Source organism: Daphnia pulex, chromosome 5 (assembly GCF_021134715.1).
Source record: "Daphnia pulex isolate KAP4 chromosome 5, ASM2113471v1".
NCBI lineage: Eukaryota > Metazoa > Arthropoda > Branchiopoda > Diplostraca > Daphniidae > Daphnia > Daphnia pulex.
In genome coordinates this window covers 9,722,383-9,746,904 of record NC_060021.1, presented here as the reverse complement: position 1 = coordinate 9,746,904, position 24,522 = coordinate 9,722,383, and the positions used below count along the sequence as shown (strand labels likewise).

Sequence of the window (24,522 nt, the reverse complement as noted above, 5' to 3'; positions counted from 1 at the left end):
ATTCATAACTATTTAAGATTTAATGGTGAGTAAATATTTGCCTTATTTGGCAATGTGGTTGCAATAACATGTGCTTAAACAGTTTATTTATTTCATTATTATCATAAAGAGGGAGGGGGATGATTTTACCGCCTTTTGTTTCTACGTGTCTTTTGATCCCCCTTCCTCCAAACTGGCAAAGAGCAAAACATTTAGATTAGTTTTTGTCAAAGCATGGTCGACTCTTGGTGCGTGTGGACGTGTGGTCTTGCAAATTCTGTGCAATGTATTCGATCTGTATTCTTACTCGCATTGACGAAGTTCAGTTCGCGAACCTTCACGTATTCTACTTGTCTTCGATAAATATCTGTTTTCAAAACGACTAGAGAAAGGTTTCTACTCATCAAATTTTCAGTTGTCAACCGGCAAACATGTAAGAAAAATTCATCTATCTTCTTTTTCCTGAATCTGTGCATACTTAGACCGTTACTTTGCCACAATATGACAAAATTTACCCCACTTTAAGTCTGAAACTATCGTCGTATGTTGTAACTTTCGCCACCAGTAAAAACTTTGTGTGAAGTGTGAACATAGTTTGAGGAAGAATTTTGTGACACATTTTGAGAACACGGCGACAAGATCCAAGTTTTTTTCCATTTTTATTTAAAGAATGATTGAAGTTTTAGTCCAAATTCCTTGTAGAACCATTTAAACAGGCATAGGACACGTTAGGCAGGCTTGGCCCCTCCCCTCTGAGACAAGCAGCTAGCAGCAGTGGCTGATATGGCTCTCGGACGGGGGAGGAGTCTCGTGGCGAAACTTATTTTTTTTTTTCTTTTTCATGCCATTTTTAATTTATCAAGCGAACAAATTGAGCTACAGGGAAATTTTAAAATGAACTTTAAATTAAGCCCTATCACCTTGAATTTGGGAATGTTTCTCTACAAATGTATCTCTGACGGCAAAGCTGTAGAATATCAAGCCTATCACAAGTATTATTCAAATTTATCTAATTATTGGGGAATCGAATCATGTAGATGTAATCTCGATTTACCGTATTCATCAGAAAGTTTTTGATAACAGTGCGGACATTGTTCACTTGTTAGATTTGCAATTCGAGTGTAAACTTTTGAGAAAACAATTTATAAGGGCGATTTTACTGCTTTTCACTTAACAGGAAGTAGGGGGAACTTGGCAACGGTATAAAACGTTCAGAGGAGGCACACTATGGTGGAACGATTCAGCAAGATTGTTTGGACACATCTGATCATTGATCGCTTTCATTCCTTGTAGGCTGATCTGGTTAGAACTGTCTCTTCGTAAAACGCTCTCACTTGTACTTCACGTTCAGCGCTGCCCTGTTTACAGGACGCACGTTGCCGTGTATCTCTTCTGATTCGCGCAGACGCCTATTCTCACAAGCTCTTGGGGTTTCCGGGGGATAGGATATTAGCCATAACTACCGGTTGTCGTAGTAGATGGTCGTTCCATAGTCATTGGACCTGACTCCGTGAGCAGGTACCCGACATTTTTGCCAATTTTCCCGTGCATAAATTTTTTTGTTTTTCACATTCGGTCGACGCTCATTACACCGTTTGCTTGATTTTGAACCAGTAATAAAGCCTTTTCTTCTTAAAAATAGAAAGCTGATGATCGAGATCCGTCATGCAGAGATGATTCTTTTCTTTCGGCACGGGAGAGAGAAGATTAGGGGAGCTGTGGTTTTTTTTTTTTTCTCCAGAGTTATTTTCACTTCCAGTTATTCCATTGACCGACTGGGAGGAAGCACTTGTTGTAACGATGGTCAGTGAAAGCGAATCCCTTGTAGTAGTATTTGCTAGACGTAGTAATCTCATCCAGACATGAAACTCTGGCGACTAGAGCGGAACTGACTGCGAAAATGTCTCACCAGTGTGGGAGAGAGTCTCGTGACTTGTTTCCTCCTTTTTTATTTTTTAACACGTCCGTAATTATACAACCGGATTGTTATTATTTTTCGTTATAGAAACGTGAGAATAACGCCAACCCCAATCAGGATTTTTGACAGATTTGAGAAAAATGAAGTAGCCTCCAGTTGGGAACGTACATGCTTGCCGTATTGCATCCATCGTTTAAAGGCTCATTCCTGTCGGAAGCCGGCTGTATATTCGTAACAAACGAGTATGTAGGTTTCCCCACTAGCGCCTCGCTTTTGTTATCTAGGTTGATATATTGTTTTTTTTTTGGTCTTTGGCTGTTGTGACTCTGACGTTGAGTCCTCAATAAAAAAATATGAGGAAAAAATAGGGGAGGAGGAAGAGGATCTGAAGCGGACGGACAGCGGGAGGAGCGATCGCTGCAGTCCCGAAATAGATGGCACAGTAGGAGCGATGCTTACACAGCATAAGTCTTACACTCGTTGGGCGTCGTTCACCCTGTGGCAAACAAAAATAAAAATCCCGACCAACTCGCAGACAACAAAAATTTAGACACAAGGGGGAGTGCGACGACCGCCTTCGCACGCATACCAGTTTAGTTTCGCAGTCGCAAAGTTCACGTTCACCTGTCCGGCAGTGTGGGAATCTCCGGTTCTGCCCGTCCGAGTCGTCGAGTGCTGTGCTCTCTTCCGTTTTTTTAAATTTGTTTTTTGTTTGTCTTAAAATAGTGAAAAGGAGAACGCCATTGCCAACAATTAAAGAGGTATTCATCAAATGAAAAGCAAAATTTGGTTTAGTAGCTCTAAAACTTTTTTCAAGTGGAACAAATTGAGAGAAAATGTCGAACAATTGTCAGACACGAAGAGATAGGAAGTTGTAAAGGGAACGTTCCCCCCTCCTAGTCATTCGGCCTTGTTGTTTAACTTTTTTTTTTCAAGATCGTAATTTTCAGAAAAATTTTGATTGCCGGGCGAAATGAAAGGATTTTTCAAGTTATTACATAGATACACACACACGCGGACACTTCAGATCAAGTTGTAACCACTTGGGGAGGACCGCATCATATCCACAGCGGTCGACTCCGGGCAATATCTAGAAAGTGAAACTCGTCGAGTGTGCCCGCTATAGTTTCCCACACATCTAGTGGAACAAAACGGCCTTTCGTCTCTCTTAGAAAAAAAAAAAGAACTCATGTTGATTTTTTGTTGTTGTTGTTGTTTTGAATAGGCAAGATCTCCGACATCAACTCGTCGTCCTACAAAAGATCGACGTGGTGTGTGTGTGGAACTTCTCTCTTTTCTCCCAGCACACAGACAGACCTATACCCTCGCTGGAACATTTCACACTCGGAGGAAAAAAACGGAAAGAGAAAAGGGAGGAGAGAGAAAGTTTTTCTATTTCTTTTCTAGGCAGGAGCGAGCCAGCAGCTTCCAAGACGGGCAGTTCCTCTCGAACATGGAATAGTGTTCCATCAGTAGCTGGCCGAAGCACAACACACACACATGACTTGCTCTGTTACAAGTCATTTTCTTGGTGATCGTTTTCGTGCGTCATTTGAAACTGGAGAAACAACATCAACAACAGGATGTCTTATCGCGGCTACGTAAGTCACATCCCATTGTTTCCTTGAGTCGATTTCAATTATACGTGGTGGCCCTATCCCATTGTGTGCGCCAAGTCGGTCACGGTAATAACTCGTGACATGTACGCGCGTTATTATTATTATTATTACAAGTCAGAGCCCATTCAATCTGACCCTTTTGCCCACCATTATAGTCGGTGACACATTTGGGTGCACAATTGAATAGCGCTGCATCGCAGTTATTATTGTAACGACGTCTCAGAGACACTGGACACACGTAGGGAAAGGTCATCCTCATTAACCGAAAAGGCAGCCCATTGGGCTACCCCCACCGTCAACCCACACCACCATTTTCTTTCAATGTATTTTTGGTTGCGTGGTGTGTGCTGTGGGTTGGTCGGCATTGGCGCCAAAGTCGTGTTGTATATTATTTGAAGAACCCGGTCATGTCATTCTTTTCCTCTTTTTTGTCTTTTTCTCTCTCTTCCGTGAGTAATTTAGAAAGAAAAACAAACTGGGTCTGCGTTGTTGTTGTCGTCGACGAATCGAACAAAGTGTCCAGGCTGTAGCACCCTGGGTAACTCTGTTCAGGCAACTGATCAGCCGGGATGGTGGGGGGAGAGGCTAATGTGATATTATCACACTTGGTGAGTCAGTGTATTTACGTTTGCAGGATAATGCGTGAAGTATAGGGTCAGCTCAGACTTGTCTAGAGCGATGGGGAGAGAGAGAGAGATGGGGGTGTTTTTATTTCTCCCGAAACTGTTGGAACGGGGAAAAGTAGAGAGAGAGAGAAAAAAGAGGTGCAGGAGACGGGAGCGCAGATAAGTTTGGGGAGAATATTTTCTCTTTTTTTCTTCTTCTTCTTCGGCCTTTCGACTGCCGGGTTTCAGTGTTATAAATACACACAACACCACCATCGCCCGCGTCGGCAGCGCGCTTCCTTCCCGTTCACAAAATAAAATAAAGAAAGAGGAGAAAAACGACTTTGCATACCGTTGACCCGGACAGCTAGCAGCAGCAGCAGCAGCAGCAGCTCTCTCGCTTTCTTCGTCTCTTCTCCCAACCGGATGAACAACATGGAAAAAAAATAATCATAAAAATGAAAAAGGCCGTTTTGTTGTGTGTATTTTCAACGAAGGGAAAGAGGGAAAAGAAGAAGAAGAAAAAAATCAAATAAAATACTGTTAATGTTGACGGCTGGATAGTCACAGCCCTTCTCCGTTTCTCACGTTCTCCATGTTGCCGGCGCTCCACTTTTAGGATTTCACCTTATTTTTTTTTCCCCCCTGTAGAGTGTATAATATTATCGCAGAGTCAATTTGACGGACCCGAGTATATTTTCGTTTTCTTTACGGCTATTGAGTGTTATCAGATCTGCGGTCGCTACCACCACCACCACCAGCATCCAAGCGGAGAGTGCCGAATAACAAAACGAAATCAAGTTATTTTTATTTCGATTTCCAATGGGTGACGACCGTGATTTATGGGAATGAAAGTTATCCTCGGATTACTACATCACAGACCACTGATTCCGCAGCTATACAGACGATGAGAACTCTTAATTTTTTTTACGAGCAAAACTGGCGGCGATCAGAAAGTTTCACCGGTATCATTTTCCCAAAAAAGAAAAAAGAAAACGAACGTAACGATAACTTAAAAAAGAGAAAGAAAACAAACAAAAAAAAACGACAATAGGAAATTTGTTGTTGGTTAACTGCTCGGAATTTTCATTTAAACGTTCGAGTCAAAGAGATAGGACTTTTGGGATGTGATGAAACACACGACAGGACCCAACGACGGCCGGACATGTACAGGCGCAAACACGGAAGTGCGCGTTCCCTTTTTCTCAACTCCCAATATCTTTTCTTTTCTCCGTTTCACTTCTGCTGGTTCCATTAGGAACTGGAACACTTTTGTGTACACGGGCTGGCAAAGGGCAGGCTGACTGACGTTGGCAATCCAGCGTGATGGATCTGTATCCTGCGACGCTAATTAACGCTGCCTACACAAGAAACCAATGCCAGTTGCAGGGTATACTAGGGGTGCATATGTGTATAGGATCTTTTGTTGGGAGTCGTCTCTCAATGGAACAAAAAACCCACACCACCAACAAAAAAAGGGTGAGGACGAGTTTCGGGTGAGCCAGGAATTTCTGTCCGGTCGATTGATCTGTCAAAAAGACAAAAATGGGAGGGATCTGTATTTATACACAAACATCATTCATATCTTGATTATTTCATCTTCTATATTTGTGTTCACTTCTCATTCCATGCTTGTTTTGTTTTAATTTCTTGGGTTTATTAACCTTTTTTATTTTTTGACGCTTTGATACAACTCTTTATGTAGAGTTCTCCGTATTACGGCAGCTACTACTCTTCCTACAAGGTTGGGTTTATTTATGTGTACGCTTGTGTTTCGGCACACACACAAGTAGAGTTAGTTTTGATGTCTAACTTTATATTGCCGTGATTGCGATCCGATAGTGAGTCGTACTTTATTTTTGTCAGTGCTGCTCTTACACCATCAAATCTTTGTGTCGTGAATACATGCTTGTCGAATTTCGTCATAGCTGCTTCGACACCACTCCGCTTAGACTCTTTACAATACAATTACGTAACGCATGATTTTTTTCAATAATTTTACACACACACCCCCCGCTTTCCTTATTCCCGGCTATTATTGTTAAGTAGGAGAAAGCCTGTGCCATGGATAATTGTCGTGTAATTTTTACCTTTGAAAGGGACGACACACTTTCGGTTTCATTCTTCTAAAAATTGTTTTTTTTTGTTGCTTCTTGTTGATTGTTGGGACAGAATAAAGCACCGGCCACTCCCACGAGAACTACAGCGGCCACCGGCGGCAATTCTTTCCGGTCATCGTTCTCGCCACTTTCGACCGCTTCTTCTTCTTCCAACGCCGGCACCGGTGCTGGCAGTCGGTACGGAAGCTCCCGGACAACCTACTCTGCGGCTTCCGGAAGCGAGGAGCCGTCGTCGGTCAGCAGCAGGAGTCGACAGAGAGATGCGCCAGAGACGCCAGCTTCCGCCAAAGTCTCTTACCAGGCCGGCGTCCAGGCCAATCGAATCTCTCCGAATTACAGTTCAACATCAAATCAGAGGGAGTCAAATAATGGGAGCAGTTCGACTGGATCTGGAGGAATATCATCCAGAGCAGAGCCGAGTAAATCCATCTATGGAACGACGGCCAGGGACAGCCGAGAAGTAGGATCCAGCAGATCGGGCATCGACCGGAATTCAACCCAATCCAGTGGCAATTCACAGTCGGCACAAGGCGGAAGTGGTGGCACTAATAATTCATATTCGCTAGGTCGGAGCTCCAATTATGGAAATCTTTATAAATTGCCCAGCAGCTCCGCAGCGGCCAGCAGTACCAATGGCAGCAGTAATTACGGCAATGGGTGGGCGGAGCGAAGTCCGTCTGGACGCAGCAGCCAGGACACATTAGCCAACAGTAGCAAATCGGGGGCTTCATCCAGAAACGGCGGTGCCGCACCATCTGCCGTGAGCGAGAGCAACTTGTTGTCACCTTATGCGGCCGGCGGAGGCTACACTCGAAGCAAAAGTCGAGAGAAAGAGACGGAAGCGCCCAAGACGGAAGCATCCGGAAAAAGTGAATCGTCTTCGATGACTCTTCCGCGATCTTTCCGGGCTTACAATCAGCGAGGAAATACCAGCACGACCTTCCAGTCACCGTCGACTTATACGCCCAGGGTTCCCACTTCCTACGGCCGTTCGGCTAACACAACTTCGCGTGATTTGAGCTACGCAACCAAACCTGCAACTCAGCAGCCGACCGAAAGGTTATCGGCCTATCGGAGCATGTTCAGCGAGCCGGTTTCCAAGTCGCTTCCGGTTGTGTCGGTCGAGGAAATTAAAGAAATCCCACCGACGCCCAGCGAAGACGCCGTCAAATCCGATTCGGCCGAATCGGAAGAATCCGACGAAGAAGAGGCGACGGAAGAAACCCCTGAAGCAGATGCGAGTTACGTGGTTAGTCGAGGAACGTCTCCTATTCCTTCCAGCGAATCCATCCCATCCAGCAAAGCCAGTTTGCTTCCCATTTCCGGATTCATCCGCAGTCCCAAGGTGCTTCAAAGTCGTCTGCCCACCGTTGCCGCCCGGGAAGTGCAAACAGAAGAGCCGGATTCCATTCGTCCGAGAAGATTCGTGGGTTACACGGGATCGCCTCCCACTTACGGATCCGCCGCAGCAGCGTCCCGACCAGGCTCCTATACGGATCGCTACTTCAGCAAATACGTTGCGCCCTCCCGATACTCTTCCGGCACGAGTCCACCGGCGGAAGAGAAAACTAAATCGCCACCCATCAGCGGAACTCTTCACAAGCCCCCGATTCCGGTTCCGGTAGTTGGCAGCAAAGAGTACCGCAAATCAGCGCTCAATGTCGATCTCGACGACCAGCAAATCTCCGAGTTCCGCAAACGGCAGGAAGAGTTCCGCGAGGCTCAGCGAAGAGCCAAACGACAAGCCAGGAAGAATTCGTCTGGCGGGAGTAAATCATCCAGCGCTAGCCCGGGTCCGGTTGACCGTCGAACGCCGTCGGTAACTCCGGCGTCGTCGAGAAGGAATTCGGTCAACTCGGAAAAGGGCAGCACATCGTTGAGCCGCAGCTCGAGCGCCAAGATCCAGCAGCCGAAACAACAGGCCGCTGTCAGCCGCAGTCAATCGCGGCGGAAGGTCGTGACCAGCGCCAAGAATTCGAGCTCTTCTAGGTCTTCCAGCTGTTCGTCCAGCTCGTCGGGTGCGGAAGAAGCGGCGGTGGTGCCTGAGGAAATGACGAGCAGGATCAAATCCAAGAGTTCGAGTTCGGCTTCTTCGATTGGAGCAAGCGCTTCGCTCGCTCAGCCTGTCCGGAAGAGCAGCACGTCTTCGGAATCCATCAGTCGCCTCAGTCTGTCTCGAACGTCGGCTGAGAAAGTCTTAACACCGGCCTCTTCGCCCAGGAGGTCGACACCGCTTCAGCCGTCTTCATCCTCCTCCTCTTCTGCTTCCGCATCATCCAAGAGCCCCTCCAAATCTCGATCACCATCCGTCAATCCGTCAGCTGTTGTCCATTCGGATTCTCCTCAACTGGCTGTACAACCGGCTGATGAATCGTCACGCAGTCAGTCGAGATCCTCGTCGGTGAACTGGTCGAAACTTCTGAAAATGACTCGCGGGCCGGAAGAGCGGAGTAGCACTTCCCCGGAATCTTTGGTGTCCAAGTCTTCCAGCTCTTCCCAGGGAAACCGGAAGGCCGTCTCTTCGCGTTCTCCTTCTTACAGCAAGATGATGCTGCGTTCGCCGGAAGCCGGAACGAGTGGCGGAACCCGTTCCGTGACTCGATCGCCTTCGGGAGCTGTCGCTGGACGAGTTCCAAGCAGAGCCGCATCATCAACGTCTCTGCCGCCGCCACCTTCCAGTTTGCCTCCGCCGAACCGTTCCGGCCGAACGACCGCGTCCTCGTCGCGAAGTCACATTCCATCGCGCAACGCTTCCGCCCGGAGCATAGCGCGCAGTTGCAGTACATCCACCGATTCGTCGACTTCGACCGAGTCGGATCGCGTTCAAAAGCACAGCCGCTCCGTTTCACGGATCAAGGACTCTGCCAATTCGTCGAAACGGAACAGTCTGGAGCCATCTGGTGGTGGCCTGGCCGAATCCTCGTCTTTCGCTTCCAAACTGGCCTCCTCTTTCGGCTGGTTGCGCAAACAGAATAGTGAAATTATCCCCTGGTGGTTGCCCAGCACCGACAATGTTCCCGCCATGGAACAGGAGGAGGAGGGCGAGGCAGCCGCTGGTGAACAGCAGAAGATAATGAAACCGGAAGAGTCCAGCACTTCTTCGGCCGACGAGACTCAGAGTTCGACCGAAGAGGAGACGGAAAGTACCGAGAACAAGCGTGACGACACGGACGTTGAAGTCGATGATCTGCCGGCCGATTTGGGAATTCCCAAACTCTCAGGTGATTCCGAGCCAGCCGTAAGTATCGAGGCGGAATTGTCGCCGTCGTCGTCGCCGCTTCCGGTCAAAGAAACAGATGATTGCAGCCGGTCAGATGTGAATCCTGAAGAGCTCGGAGACCGATATTCCCCCGACGGTTTCGAATGGCCGGAATGTCCAGCCACCCCGCCCATGACTCGAAGTTATCCTTTCTACCGTAGGCCGCCTTCTCCATATGATAACGTCAAACCGGACATCCCGGTAATGACCTCGACATCCATCCAACCATCGCCGAGCGGTTGTTCCATGAACACAGCGTGGGGTCTGGACGCCTTGCGAGCGCTAGAATCCCTGGAACCCATAAACATCCAGCCCCAAAAGTCCAAGTCTCCACTTAACGACTTTAGTAAAGACCAGGTAATTAAGGCGGAAGAAGAAGAAGAGGAGAATGAAGAAGAAGAAGATGATGAAGATGAAGAAGAGGAAGAAGATGAAGAAGAACAAGTTAAAAAAGAAATTGAAATCAAACAAGAAGAAGAAGAAGATGTAGAAGAAGAAGAAGAAAGTGATGACAGTAGCGAAGAAGAAGAAGAAGAAGGTATTATAACATCACAAACATTTCGATTTCTATTGTTGTTAACATCCCATGGCTATTGTTGATTCCATTGACAGGTGACCGTGACCAAGTTGAAGAAGAGCCAATAGTCAAAGACCAGGAAGAAACGGACTCGGAAAGCGTCGAGAAAAGGTATATGTGAGTTTGTTTGTGAGTTTGCTTCCTCTTTCAGCGGACGTGAAACAACTATTCGATAATCTCGTTTTTCTCTCTTTTCTTTTTTCTGTTTGAGGACTTAATATTTCTTATCTCATTTACTTTCCTTTTGTTCGTTTCTAGCGCATCGGCGGCCGTTCCATCAACAGCACCAGAGCAACAGGAGGTAAGCCAATTCCATCATAGTCTATTGAAATGACTCTAGGCGAATCATGTCCTGTAGGACTACCGTAAAATGAGCCGCTTTTGACATTTGGGTAAAAGCAAGAAGATTAACTGACATTTTTGTATTTTATTTTTATTTTTTACTGCTGTTGATATCGGATGGCCCATATATATACTATACATAGAGTCGTCGCCAGGGCGAAGGAGAGAGAGTTTTCAAAACAAAGGGCCATCTTGACGCGTAGTGTAGTTCTGCTGCACCAGCAGACCTAGAGTAGATACCATCCGATTTTCGGGTCCTACCAGTTGAGTGTCGAACCCTATCCGATTAAGACGGCGCATTCGTTGTGTTGGGCTTGTTCTCTATTTTGCGTCTCTCCATGTTGTCACCGTCTTACACGGTTGAACAATTCTTCTTCGTTTAATTCTCGAGCGACGTAACAAAAATTTGGACTTACAAAAATGAGAATGGAGTGGTTCACCTGTCGGGTGCAGTTTGTCAACGATACCGATCCTTTGACCTACAGTAACACAAGTTTTCCGGAGCCCCCACGGCCGCCCTTTCATTGTTTTAACGCCAATATTCCGCTTGTTAATCAATTGCCAGCCGTTCACCGTCTTCTTGGAGCTCCCCATCAGGTCATTTTTCTTTAATTATTATTATCTTCGTTTTTCTCCCTTTTTTAAAAAACAAAACAAAACAAAGTTTGTATATATCGTCTTGTTGTTGGAACTTTGAACCCCCAGAAAGTATCGACGATAACAGCCTCCCCATTTCAGATTAGGCCGGTGCTGTGCAGCTGTTGAGACGTTCATCGTTAACGTGGCTGGCGCTGGCCTGTCCGGTGCCACATTCAACACACTGCACAGCACACGGAACTAAAAGGATGCGCTACCAAACTATACCCAGAAAAGAAAAGGACCCAAACAAAACAAAACTCTAACCGTCACAGTGTGCGCGAGCGCTAACCCGAGCGAAGATCCAGTTCAAAGATGTGTATATACACAACAGCAGCAGCAGCAGGAGTATACCTTCCTACCTAACCCACCTATCTCTCTTTTAGGTTCCTTTCTTTCTTTCCTCCCCCCGTTCTCGGTATAAATGCCTCGTTCCATGAATAGACTAGCGTTCGGGAGCGGGAGCGTCGGCGTTATTTAGACGACCCAGTCCCGAGGAATCGGTTAGTAGTAGCAGAAAATGAAAAAAGCGGAACACAACATCACACACACGAGAGAGAGAAAAGGCTTGGGCTAAAGGCGAGAGCGGAGTAATCAACCCAAGCAGGCGGCTCGGAAAACCTTCTTGTGTAGACTTTCTTTTCTCGTCTGTTATTCGCTAGGCAACGTGTTTAGGTTGTCATTAATGACACGTATTTTTTTCTTCTTCTTTCCCCCATTTGCCAAAGGTCTGTTACGTACCACTGAAACGGAATCTCAGCCTCGGGAGTTGCTTGGTTGGTTGCGTGCTGCGGTGCGCAACCGAATACTTTGTAGCGGCAGTAGTAGCACACACAGCAGCAACAGCAAACCTAGACTCTCCTTCTCGGGTTCTTGTTTTGAATAAAGCTAGCAGCTAACTCCTTCTTTTTTCCCTCCTCCTTCCATCGTCTATATACACACGCGCAAAAAAAACAGGGATCGGTGACCGAAATGAGTCACTAGGACTCGTCCAAAAAAAAAAATAATAATAAAAAAAAAATGTCGACTCGTTTTTCTTCGGAACCTGAAAGCGCACAAATTTAAAACAAAAAAGGGGGCGCTGCTGCCGTCGTCCCGGCTGTCGCTTTTATTATCAAAAGCAAACACAAAAGCCCCACTAAAACTCCAAAACAACAACAGCTAAAACTCCCAAAAAGAAAAGAAAAAGAAAAAAGGGGTTTCAAGCGCCTCCGCGACCTTTTGAACATCAACAGCTAACCATTATCTTGTGTCTTTCTCCCTCCTGCTGCTATCTCCCCACTGGAATCGCACTGGAAATTCGCTGGTTTTCTTTCTTGAGGGAAAACCGATAGAGAGAGAGAGACAGGCATTGACGACACGAAATAGAATGAAACCAAAGTCTTTTTTACCTCAAATGTCAGCGACCTGTAAAGCGCGCGCGGCCTTGTCGTTTTCCTCTTCTTTCATTTCCCTGGAGGAGGTGGAGCTGCTGGAATCGCATGACTCATTGTTATTCGTCGGATTGTGAACTTTTTTATTTTTATTATTTTTCTCTTTTTCCGTTGTGTATGTTGTCTATACTTATTATTATTATTTTGTCTGCCTCCGGTGCAGCTGGGAGACGCCACGTTTCAGGTGTACAAGGATGGCGACTATGGCAACTACCTGGACGTGGAAGCCACACTTAATGAACAATCTGAAGAGCTCGAAGGTTTCCTAGAAAAGTAAGTAGGCCTTGTGGTGATTATTATTACGGTATTATCTCTTCTGGTTGGCAAAATTGGCTTTCATTGAAACAAGTTTGAACTAGTCCAGTGTGTTCAAGTTCGTTCATCCTCGTCCAGATGACGAGGGATTGATTTATTTCCTTGTTTATTGGCTTGATGAAGCCGGACGCCAAGTAGACGACGGTCAAGAGCATTCGCTAGAGTTTGCTTTAGGATCTGCTGTGTTTCTTTTTCTTTAAAATCGTTTCGGACGTGCGAAACGGTCCTGTCCGCAATGTTGGCAATCAATTTATTGGTTTGGGTTAAGAAAACGAAGCGAATAAACAAAACCATCGGGGAAGTTAGTGGGCTAGGACCTTGACTACAGCAGTTGCGCACGCTCTGGGACCTCTTTTGCTGGGCAGCAACACACAGCAGCCCATATACTTTGGGTGATAAATCACTGCCGTTATTTCAGAGAGAACTTTTGCCCTGTTTACGCTATGAGCGAAACATCCGGATCGGAATGCGGGCTGCGCCAATCCCCAGTGCAATTTAGCCGTGCACATCTGCTGCTCTGAATCGGTCGATACGCTTGTAATTGAAAGAATTTGTCGAATTCCATATTTTTGTTTTTATTTCTTTGATTTTTACTTTGTCAAAATTTCAAAATGTTTCCAGAAAATGAAAGTCACTGAGCACTCAAACGAAAAAGCACGACAGCATTTGCTTTGAGCTTTCTACGGCATTTTTGAGCGGTTTAGAAGAACAACCGTGAACTGGTCGAAATCAATCCGTCAATCTCGGTATCGGTAGACAGTCGACATAAATCAGAGCGAAAGGTATTTAGTTAAATATGTGGCGGTTGGTTCTAAAAACAAAACCCCAAAAAAAAGGGGGGAGAGAGAAACAGGAGAGGACTCGTTTACCAGCTTAATGTCTTTTGAGGAGACGGAAGGGGGCAAGAGAAAAGTCGCGGCGGGCACCCGACCTACTTTGTCAAACCGGTGTAGGCGAACGAGTCTTTCCCCCTGCTGGGATATACTCTCAGTTCCGGCGATCCGCTGCTTCTTTTTTTTTTCTTCTTTTCCTCTTTGAAAGTGAAAAGTGAAGAAGTATAGTCGATCTCGCCACTGTCTCTCCAGTCTGTTTACGTACCAACAACGACGTAAACAGAGCACGTGTCAAATTTGCCTATCAAAACACATCAGGGAAAAAAGAAGGAAGAGCTGGTCTATACTCTGAATGAGTTATTAAAGTATAGCGCATCGCAGTTGAGATTTTTACTTACCGCCCTATATTTTCTAACAAATTTCGTGTTTTTGTTTTTTTGTTTGACAGCCGGAAGAACTCGATCGTACTCCGAACGCAGCTGTCTGTCAGAGTGAACGGCATCATGGGTAAATGCAGTCTGAAATTCTCATCAATGAAAACTAACTCTCATAATATTTGTTTCTCTTTTGATTGTCCAACAATTTTTTTTCTTTTGGGGTCGATATAGACAAACTCCTCCACTCGGAAGGCAAAGAATTACGACGAGCGCTTTTCTCCTTGAAGCAAATCTTCCAGGTGGGTTTATATTTAGAGTTGAAACAAGAAAATAAAAATCCCTGCAAAACCGCGAAGGAGTCACCTCGTCTCTAGATTGTGTTTACACTGGGGCGGTGTATAGTGTACTAGGCTACTATAGTTGAGATCCCGTGAGCGGATCTTCTTATAGTTGTCTGTTGATACAACCCGCTGACCTGCTTAACGTCAATCGTCAAGATCTTATATAGACTTGCACCCCTTTCTTTTTCTTCACTTTCAAACTGGTCCCCTAGTTCCATTTTTATCTGACTCTCTCATTTATTTTTTATTTTTTTCGATGGATGCGCAGGAAGACAAAGATTTGGTACACGAATTCGTTCAAAACGACGGTTTAGCCTGTCTTATCCGAGTGGGTCATACCGCCGACCAGAACTTTCAGAACTACATCCTCCGCGGTATAGTACTTGAGCATTCCATTGTTTCATAAAAGCTTTCCATTAATGCTCATTCCTTGTTGTCTCTATTTTCTCTTTCGGTTATTATTATTTGATTTTTTGATTTTTATTGCTTTCTCTTTTTTTTTCGTTCCTGTTTCCATCGTTACCGTCTATCTAGCTCTGGGCCAAGTGATGCTCTACGTTGACGGAATGAACGGCGTCATGGAGCACAACCCGACAGTCCAATGGCTCTACTCGTTGATTGCGAGTAAATACCGTTTGGTGGCCAAGACGGCCCTGAAATTGCTCCTCGTATTCGTTGAATATGTGGAAAGCAATTGCCAGCTTTTGGTTAAGGCAATCGAAACGGTGGATTCCGGCCAAGGTAAACCCCATTTGTCTATTATATTACTTCGTTGACAGCATCACTTGATCGACTTGGAATAGAGCGGTGACACAAACCAAATGCATCGCACTGCTGTGTGTGTGTGTGTGTGTGCAACTGCGTCATCAGGGGGGTTACGTGTGCGCTCCAAATAATAACATGTGCATTTTGCAGCCATGGAGTTGCTCGAGAGTCTTAATTGATTTGGTGTCTGACACAGATTCCAAGCCGTGGAGCAGTCTGATGCGATTACTGCAAGAGCGCGACTCGTCCGACTCTGAATTGCTCGTCTACGCCGTCACGCTCATCAACAAAACGCTACACGGTCTCCCGGATCAGGACTCGTATTACGATCAAATAGAAAATTTGGAAGCTCTTGGAATGCAGCAGATTGTCACCAGGTATAATATGGTCTTCATTCATTTACATGGTCGTTTTCATAAAACTAAATTTGTTCAATTTCCAAAGGTTTGTGTCGAAACCGGAAGGTGATGCAGATTTGATTCAACAACTGGAAATTTACGAGCATCAATTGAAGCAAGAAGATGGAGAACCCTACGTCAATTTGGACTATTCAAATCAACACAGGTGAAATTCTGGAAATAATTGAATAGAGAATAAATCATTTCATCATTTGTTTTCTGAAAAATAATAGTCGAGTGCCACGCAGTGGCCGTTCAAACCACAGATCTCCTCGCCATCCGTCTAACCAAACTCAACAAGGGAACAAGAGTAAGAATAACTGTTGATCAACAATTGCCTTCATTACTAGATGTGGTTTTTTCCCCCCTTAGGGTTGAACTCATTCCAATTGCTCCAGACGGTCACTGGCGATGGAAAAAATCAAGAAGAAGATATCTCTAGTGGTGAGGAGCATGGAGCTATTGTAAGAAAGCTGACGGCTTCTCAGTCTAAGAAGCATCTCGCTTTGTTGGCCAACGAACTGGCTGACAAGTCGTTCAATCAATGGAGTTCTTCTTCTTCCGAGTCTTCATGCTCCATGGAAGACGTTAAGCAACATATGTTGAATGGCTCGAAATCTCATGTAGATTTGAAAGGTGAATTCTACACAATTAGATAATTAAAAGTAGATGTATGACGTTCTATCGTGTTGTTCTAGACGTCAATGACGTGGGCGTCACTCCGGCCCTGCGTCGTAGAAGGGAACGAGCTGAGCGGCAGCGATCCTTGATTCGCGAACAGGAAGATGCTGCTCGTATGTCGCCATCACAAATCGAAGAACCTTTTGAAGATAGCAGCACCTCATTTACAAGTAAATGCAAAAACAAAATGGTGTATAATGGACTGGTTCTCAATTTTTAATGGTCTTCTAGTTTCAGTCCCAAAAGTGATAACCGTAGCTGATGTGGCCGATGAGAATCGCCGTAATGTCGACCTGACTCTAAACATGCCTCCAATCAGTGAACGCATCTCGAATTTGCAAAAGGAAAAAGACAAGGACAATATCGATCGCAACCTGTTGGATATATCTCGTGAGGCCTCAGTTAAGGACCTTACCGAACGTTTACAGGTAAAAGGAGAAATCGCTTTTGGGATATGTAACGTTTTAATCCATGCTTTTACGCTGTCTGGTCATTTTTCGACAGGCCAATCACATTTCAGCGAATCCCACGTCGCCTACCGAAGAGAAATTCAACCGGCTGGGAGATTTGAGTGGAATTATTTCTAAAGCTAAAGAGGAATTGACCAAATCGAAATCGCGTCACGATCTGCGTAACTTGGAGCAGAACACGGCACTTTCACCCACCGGCAAAGCCGAGTCCAAGAAATCGGAAAACGAGTTGCACTGGGAGAGTTTGTTAGAGACGTTGGATAGGCCATTGCAGATTTGCGATCTGGACTTTACCGACCTGCACCTAGAAGAAGATAGCGATCCGTTGAATCCTTCCGTCAGAGTGAATGCTTTTGGACCTCCACCACCCCCACCGCCGCCCAATCTGAACGGTGTTCCTCCACCTCCAATGCCGGGGCTGATGCCACCCCCTCCTCCGCCATCAAAATCTGCTTTACCGCCACCTGTTTTCTTTGGTGTCCAACTGCATCACAACGGGACCGAACCAACTTCTTCAAACACTTTGATGAAACAGAAGAAAACGGTCAAGCTATTTTGGAGAGAAATTCGTGAGGATCAGCTCAGTTTGATTAAGGGACCTACGTTATGGGATGAATTGCATCCGGTGGCCGTCGATACCAAAAACTTGGAACATTTGTTCGAGTCGCGCTCCAAAGATCTGATAACTAAGGTCAGAAACGCTAATCTTATTTTGATGATTTTTATTTTTTATTTATTATTATTATTTATTTTTTTTTGTTTGTTTGGTTGGCTATTATTAACTACTAAAATTTATTCGCGAGTTATTTACTAATTCCTTTCTTTTGTTACATCTTGGCTTCTGTCTTTTTCCACGGCGGCTCAACCGATTATCTCACTCGCTTAATCAACAATGTAAAAACGTGCAGGAGGTGAGCGCCGTAGTCTAACACGTTTTCTAACGTTTTTACCGCCCAACTAAATCTCATAGTAATTCATTGTCTAAATCAAATTACATTCATCACTTTGCTTTATCGTACAGAAACAACAAGAATCTACAAAGAATAAGGAGCTGATCGTATTGGATCCTAAACGATCCAATTCTATTAATATCGGTATGACTAAATTGCCCCCGCCAAGAACCATCAAAACTGCTATCCTCAAGATGGATTCAACTATCATCAACCGTGAAGGAATAGAGGTAATTAGGATGAGGATCCTTCAGTCTAATCTCTGTAAAAAGTTCTTCGATTTTTAACCACGTCTTTGCTACCACAGAAACTCCTTACTATGTTGCCGACGGATGAGGAACGCGCTAAAATTCAAGAAGCGCAATTAGCTAGCCCGGAATTGCCGTTAGGTAGTGCGGAACAGTTTCTTCTCTCCCTAGCTTCGATCACCGAATTGGCAGCTAGATTGAAGTTGTGGCTATTCAAATCGGATTATGAAAACATGGAGAAGGTAACACTTTTGCTTATTTTTTTCCAAATGGTGTACTTATTATTCACTACTTTCGAAAATAGGAACTGGCCGAGCCTCTAATGGATTTGAAGCAAGGAATTGAAATCTTGCAATCCAACGTGACTTTCAGAGCCATTCTGGCAACTTTACTGGCTGTGGGAAATTTTCTTAACGGGGCTGAAGTAAGTTGCCAATTCATAGAAAATTAATTGAATAATTTGCTGACACTGTCAAAATTCCAATCTAGATTAAAGGTTTCCAAGTAGATTATTTAGCGAAAGTGCCTGAAGTTAAAGACACGGTGCACAAGCACTCGTTGTTGCACCATCTGTGTCACATGATCATGGAGCAAAATGTCGAAACGACGGACCTTTATTCAGAAATTGGAGCAGTGACGCGAGCTTCTAGGGTGGACTATGACGAATTGGCTGCAAATCTCAACAAGATGGAAGAGGACTGCAAGGCTTCATGGGATCATTTGCGAGCCATAGCTAAACACGACGGCAACACTACTATGAAGATCAAGTATTCAATTTCACGTTTGATTTAATCGGTTTCATCTTTTCATTAATTTTACCGTGATTTCGCTGTCAAAGGATGTCGGAATTTCTAACTGACTGCGCTGAAAGAATCATGGTAAAAGAGTACTAAACATGTACATACATTCTTAACAGGTTATTTTCTAATTACTACATTTTTTAAATACTTTTTTGTAGGTGGCAACAATAGTGCATCGGCGCGTGACGAATAGGTAATAAATAGAATCCCCATCAAGTCATGTAAAGCAGAAGACTAATTTTTTAAATTTTAAATCTGTTACAAAACTTGTTTCAGATTTCGGAAATTTCTGTTATGGTTGGGAACACCTCCGGCCCAAGTTCGTGAAACGAAGCCGGGCACATTTTGTCGAATCGTATCCGAATTTGCTCTCGAATATCGAACGACTCGCGATCGAGTACTCCAGCAAATGGAGAAAAAGGCAAATCACCGTGAACGAAGCAAAACTCGGGGCAAGATGATAACTCAAATTGGCAGCACCAACGGTTTGAATAGTTTGAGTAGTTACGATTCGCCTGTCACATATCGAACCAAGGAAGATCGGGCAGATGCAGAACTCCGCCAGCTTCTCGGCAGTGACATTTCCGACACAGAATCTATGCGCACAGGGACATGGGGACGATCGCGGAAATCAAGTAATTTTGCCGTTATTTTACTGTTCGAATGACAAATTTAATTAATTCATTTGTTTGTTTGTTTTTTTTTAAATTCTAGTGGGCTTGGGACGCAGTACATCGATTCGTGATGATTACCTAACTGATGCGGTGACAGATGGTGACGATGAGATTCTAGAAAGTCTTGTCAAGACTGCCACGCGAACCACTACTCATCCACGCGAACGGAAACGAAGCAATCGTCAACACAATCACGCTGATCGAAGCTCCGCACGTAATTACCCGCTTTTAATATTTTAATTTATTTGTTAAGAAGGTTATACAATAACACATTTGGCTGCTCTATCATTTTGGGTTACACATTTTTTAACAAAAACATTTCTGGTGTTTGAGTATTTCGGTTATGGGGTGAACTCAATGGCTTCTATTCTTTTTTCTCCTTTCTTTTTTTCTCTTTCATTTTCCCCTTGGCTTGGCTGTAGTCAAGCGTTCACGGACTCGCGACAACAACGTCTTTCAACCACTGCCTGAAGAAAGTCGGCATTGAAACTACTCTTCCTTTCGCTAAAGCTTCATATTTCACCGTAAATTTCACTGATTTCCCCCAATTTCTTTGCAATTATAACCTGGATACTTTCTATTTTCTTTTTTGGTTACATTTTTAGTGAGGAGGACGCGAAAGCACGGATTGTCTGAAGAGGATCGCAAATATCTAATAACGCTGGCAGCTCAGGTCGCCGCTGCTTGATCCTTCGTCTATACTGCACTTCTAGTCTCTTCATTTTATTTCCGTTTTTTTAAATTCTTATTACAAAATTCGTGGTTGCGTAATTCATTTTGAGCCGTAGAAGAGATTTGATCTCTTAACTGAAGTGTCCGCTAGAGAATGAAGAATTTTGTTTTATTGCGATTGCGTCTGTCGCCTCTCATTTGCAATCGGTAAAAACTTAGACCTACGCACCACCTCAGCAGCTTTTTGTCCCCTAGACCATTCGAAAGAAAAAAAATAGCTTTCAGGCGATAAAAAAAAATTGTCATAGGATTTCCGTCACCATTCATTAGAGCACTTGCCTTGTGATCAAGTCTACCATAGCAAGTCAAGCTCGGGCAGCCAGTGGCTTTACCTAGTGTAAATTGTCTGGGTTGTGCTTCTTAGAAGTAAAATGCGTTACCAAAGTAATTACGCGTGATGTGCCTCGACGTGTGAACCTTGTCCATTGTATTCATGAAAAGAGAAATACATAATACATGTTTTATAACAAATAACATAATGTCGAAAAATAGTTTGGGCTCAAAGTATGGCGAAGTTGAGGAAAATTATGATTTGAGACGTGAAATAGAACAGGGATCCTTATTTTCCTAGTTAACTCAGTTAACTTCCGCACAAAAACGACATCTGTTGGGCGTCAGAGGAGTGAGAAAACGACAGGATCTTCGTCTGCTTGGGTTGCACAAATTTGTGATGAACAGAACTAACGTGTTTGTGTTTATCTCGTCTCGTGGACAAGTGTAGAGTGAGACTGTGAGAGTCACGTTATTTCACGACGAGTTCTGTTGTATTGTATGTGATTTGTTAATGATTTGAATTGTGATGTGTAAAAGTATTCAAAAGAGACTTAACTATTTTACACTAATGCTGTTTATGACGTCCGAAGCCGATCATAGTATCATAGTGTGGAAGTAGGCAGACCGGTATGCTGGGAGATGTGGACCTCGAACAATTTCTTTTTCCATAAGTAAGTCGTAATCAATTTACTTTTTCAATCGAACGATGAACTCGACTACTCGAGATCATTCTTGTGTACTGTGCTAAAGGAAACTTGACAGACTTTTAGGGTCGATGTCGTAGCCTAAAGTGCATCGTATCCCCAAATTTTGGAAAAGAAACGATATGCCGCGTTCTAATCAGTGATGTGTTATGCTCTTTCTTCGTGGTTGATATTTAAAATAGATAAAAGGCAGTATTTGATTCAATAGATTTATTTCGTGCGTGAGGCCATTTTACAGCTTGATAAGTAAAATCCGACAAGTCCATTAAACATTAAATTGCTGCGAGAATGCCGGTCTAATTAAATTCACAGAATATTTAAAAAGCGTCGAGTGTTGTGGTATTTCAATTGAACTCGGTAGCAGATGATTGGTGATTCCTTGCTGCTTTTTTTTCTCAATTTTCGTGCTAACATTGATGTTGTTTTGCGAAGAATAAAATGCTAAATTTTGTGATTTATTAAATGAAAGGATTGACTCGATGATTTTTTTCATCAGCGTGCTTGATTCGGAGTAATAACTATATTAGACTAAATAGTTAAGATACGAATTAACGTATCCGTGTGCCAAGTTTTCTATTTCGTCAGAATGTTATCCCGGCTTCCTTGGCGGGTTAAAATTCAATTCCTCGAAGTCCAATTGTTTTTTCCATGGAAAATTATAATTTCTCCTAAGAAAGTTAGGAAGGACAAGGCACATCCAAAAGCTAAAACAGCAAATGCCCCTGTCAAATTGGTCAAAGACAATCGAACCAGGGGCTTTTCCTTGTTCTTGTTTTCACCGCTATTTTTCCTGTCGTCATAGCAAGGCTTAGAATTTGGCTCATACCAGTTCTGCCACAAAGATATTAATCCTAATTCAAAAAGACGTGCGGTTCTGCAAACAAAACAAAAAATAATAACGGAACTAATAATAATACTCATCGCAACACCATAGGATATTCACAATGCTAGAAATTACCCTCGATTGAATTCCTCCAGATAAGGGCTGTGTTTAGCTAGTCCCCAACCGACAACCTGTTTCACTAATGGGTCTTCTCCAGCTATAGTCAGTTTGCACTGCCGCGTTTCCATGTAATCTTTTCTTATGGCGGCTTTTAATCCTACTACAGACTGCCCATAATTAATATAATAATTAGCTTATTTAAACAACACACTTTACTACATGTTATATATACTGTTTTTTTTTTTTTTATTATTGAATTTATTCACTTACGTTTAGGTAAACGTAACGGGGTGGCAAAGATTTTACTAGATCGACACATTGCTGAGTGGAGAGACATCTGGAATTGGTATGTGCTGCCAATTTGTCCTTCATTGCCTTGTACAATCCTTGTTGTGCCGACTGCAAATTATTCAAACTCAAAATTTTGAAATATGGTTGCACTATTCATTTTTTTTAAATGAAAATCGTACCGAAATCACAATATCGGCGCCAAGTCCTTTATCGAGAACCAGGATGATATTAGAGTCATACGCTGCGTCATAGAACGAAGTAATGATCGGTTGTGGTCGACCCGATTCCGTTACGTAAGAAATGAGAACTCCATTGTAGACATTTAGCATAACCAGTGTCAGAAGACACCAGGCTCCTACCACTAGTCGGATCGAAATTAACTTGTTCGTTATGACGCCACCTATCAAATAAAAATAAAGGAGACTAATGCTAGTTAATTCCCATATAAATCAAATATTTTTTCGATATTTTTACCTTGATTCAAAAGTGTTCCGACTACGTACATGGGAATGTTTTTTATCACCTCAACTGAAGAAAGTATTGCAGTATTTTTTTGAATGGATCGATCCTTCGATTGAAACAATCGATTGAAACACGATAGGGTAGCAATAACGGACGTTGTAGCAAAAATGAACGCCATCCAAACCTGATATCGTTACAGAATGCGCACAAGGGAACGGGATTTTAAGAAAAAAGGAAAAATATGTTCAGGGTTCACGCAGAAAATAGATAGACGATCCAAATTTTATTGTTATCAATAACGAACCCAGAACTGAAATGGCTTGACGACGGCGTCAACGTTATTTTGTGAAACCTCAGGCATTGGGATCATAAAGGCCATCGACGCGTACATCCAGGGGTGAACGAGTTCCAGAAGACGTAAACGTTGTGGGGTTTGTCGGATGACTGCAATAATGACGTCACATTCCTAAATATAAACGCGATAAGCAATGAACGAACTTTGAGAAGTGCAGAGCATTATTTTTTTTTTTTAGTATTTAATTTAACTTTTTATTACTTTCTTATGCAAATTGAATGTGTACGTCATTTACTTACTCCCCTAGTTGCGTAACTAATTATTCCGGGTAATTTCGGTCCTCCATCTTCAAGGGTAGTTACATTGACGTCCAGGATAGTGTAGCTAAAATATTGACAACTCAATATTTAAGTTTTAGTCTTCAATTGTTTTACATACTCAAATTGGTATCGACGAGATAGCCATTCTAATATCAGAGATGAAACGCCGGACAATTTAATCACTTGGCCTGTCGAGTTCCTTTGGATCTTCAGTGATACCGGATACTTTCTCGCCAAATAAAATTACATTTTTTTCTTTGCAAAAATGTATGTACGTAACATGTTTAAACTTTATTGAATTGCCTACCTCTGATACGAGAACCACAAGATGTTTTTTATTCAACTCTGACGACCATTTTGCCATTGCCGTGGTAGAGTTGGCGTTCGATTGACAAAACAAGTAAAAGCAATAAGTTACCAGTAATTTCACCCAAAGTTTAGCCATCGCTGAAACAGGCAAACGAATAACCGCTAGTGCCATTTTGCCGTCGACTGTGAACTGGGTTTTATAGCAAGCAAGCAATCTGGTTTGGGTTTGTCGTGTATCGTGTATCGGCAACTTTAAAATTCGTTTAACCGAATTTGTCTATAAAATTGATGCATTTCGTGTACAGGTAACCTGTGCGATTGAACAGAATATTTTTTTTTTTTACCGAACTGGTAGTGCCTGAGCATTTTGGAACTTGCTGGAATAGTTATTGAAGTATAAATACTGTGTGTTTGACAAGCGGTTCCCTTAACGTAGCTGACAGACAGAGCACTGTGGACAGAGAACGAAACTAAATAACTGACAAATGCAATGAACCAAAAGTTGGATAGTTCGTTGGATAGCTCCGTGATAAATTTACTGGTATTGAACGACTCATGCTCCGGAATCGAGGTGGAATTGCTGCTAATTAAATGACGGATTATGATGACGCGAGATTTGGGAGGGCTGGTAGAAGAAACAAGTTATCAGCTTATGAAGAACCTTCTCAATATTTTGAGGTCGTTGTGCTTAAATATAAATTTCAAAATATAAGAGCGTAACCGGACATGAAATCAAAAATATTTATGCGGTAGCCATAGTGATTGATTTTGTTGTTCTGCTCCTAGGGGTTAGTGATTCATTTATTATAATTGTCTTATAGATCTATATGATTAAATAATTATGATGTGATCT

General features: G+C 43.4%; 3 protein-coding genes across 11 annotated transcripts; 1 reads left to right on the top strand and 2 right to left on the bottom strand.

Moving 5' to 3' along the window:
• Window positions 1-203: 203 nt before the first annotated feature.
• LOC124194434 lies at window positions 204-20,546 on the top strand. 9 transcript variants are annotated; one of them, XM_046588620.1, is made up of 28 exons: window positions 2,455-2,658; window positions 3,123-3,498; window positions 5,827-5,865; window positions 6,294-6,747; window positions 6,808-10,038; window positions 10,113-10,188; window positions 10,336-10,378; window positions 12,652-12,761; window positions 14,085-14,143; window positions 14,245-14,312; window positions 14,623-14,728; window positions 14,889-15,095; window positions 15,316-15,496; window positions 15,564-15,683; window positions 15,751-15,827; window positions 15,890-16,153; window positions 16,216-16,368; window positions 16,430-16,626; window positions 16,703-17,360; window positions 17,688-17,848; window positions 17,926-18,108; window positions 18,171-18,290; window positions 18,356-18,633; window positions 18,705-18,744; window positions 18,825-18,859; window positions 18,943-19,301; window positions 19,381-19,554; window positions 19,946-20,546. In XM_046588620.1, the coding sequence occupies exons 2-28, from the start codon at window positions 3,481-3,483 to the stop codon at window positions 20,026-20,028; spliced, it is 7,494 nt and encodes a 2,497-aa protein (XP_046444576.1). In that variant the 5' UTR covers window positions 2,455-2,658; window positions 3,123-3,480; the 3' UTR covers window positions 20,029-20,546. The 9 variants fall into 9 exon arrangements, with proteins under 9 accessions (XP_046444574.1, XP_046444569.1, XP_046444576.1 ...); XM_046588616.1 differs by adding an exon at window positions 19,763-19,864 and having other exon boundaries at window positions 6,294-10,038; XM_046588619.1 differs by having other exon boundaries at window positions 2,460-2,658; window positions 6,294-6,750.
• A 1,092-nt stretch (window positions 20,547-21,638) lies between these two features.
• On the bottom strand, window positions 21,639-22,386 carry LOC124194436. Its single transcript, XM_046588623.1, has 3 exons — window positions 22,263-22,386; window positions 22,008-22,159; window positions 21,639-21,923 (listed from the first exon to the last, which is right to left on the bottom strand). Exons 1-3 carry the CDS (start codon window positions 22,362-22,364, stop codon window positions 21,668-21,670), a joined length of 510 nt encoding a protein of 169 aa, XP_046444579.1. The 5' UTR covers window positions 22,365-22,386; the 3' UTR covers window positions 21,639-21,667.
• A 651-nt stretch (window positions 22,387-23,037) lies between these two features.
• Window positions 23,038-23,841, bottom strand: LOC124194839. The gene is made up of 4 exons (XM_046589222.1): window positions 23,668-23,841; window positions 23,479-23,585; window positions 23,340-23,424; window positions 23,038-23,211 (listed from the first exon to the last, which is right to left on the bottom strand). The coding sequence occupies exons 1-4, from the start codon at window positions 23,839-23,841 to the stop codon at window positions 23,038-23,040; spliced, it is 540 nt and encodes a 179-aa protein (XP_046445178.1).
• Between the last annotated feature and the right edge of the window lie 681 nt (window positions 23,842-24,522).

Coding starts and splice junctions, on each gene's coding strand:
- LOC124194434 (XM_046588613.1), top strand. Junction 14,144..14,244: donor CAGAGTGAACGGCATCATGG/GTAAATGCAGTC, acceptor GGGTCGATATAG/ACAAACTCCTCCACTCGGAA. Junction 16,154..16,215: donor ATCTCATGTAGATTTGAAAG/GTGAATTCTACA, acceptor GTGTTGTTCTAG/ACGTCAATGACGTGGGCGTC.
- LOC124194436 (XM_046588623.1), bottom strand. CDS start 22,364: ATGAAGGACAAATTGGCAGCACATACCAATTCCAGATGTCTCTCCACT. Junction 22,160..22,262: donor CCCGTTACGTTTACCTAAAC/GTAAGTGAATAA, acceptor AATTATGGGCAG/TCTGTAGTAGGATTAAAAGC. Junction 21,924..22,007: donor CTGGAGGAATTCAATCGAGG/GTAATTTCTAGC, acceptor TTTTGTTTGCAG/AACCGCACGTCTTTTTGAAT.
- LOC124194839 (XM_046589222.1), bottom strand. CDS start 23,841: ATGGCACTAGCGGTTATTCGTTTGCCTGTTTCAGCGATGGCTAAACTT. Junction 23,425..23,478: donor TCTCGTCGATACCAATTTGA/GTATGTAAAACA, acceptor TCAATATTTTAG/CTACACTATCCTGGACGTCA. Junction 23,212..23,339: donor TTAGTTACGCAACTAGGGGA/GTAAGTAAATGA, acceptor GTTTATATTTAG/GAATGTGACGTCATTATTGC.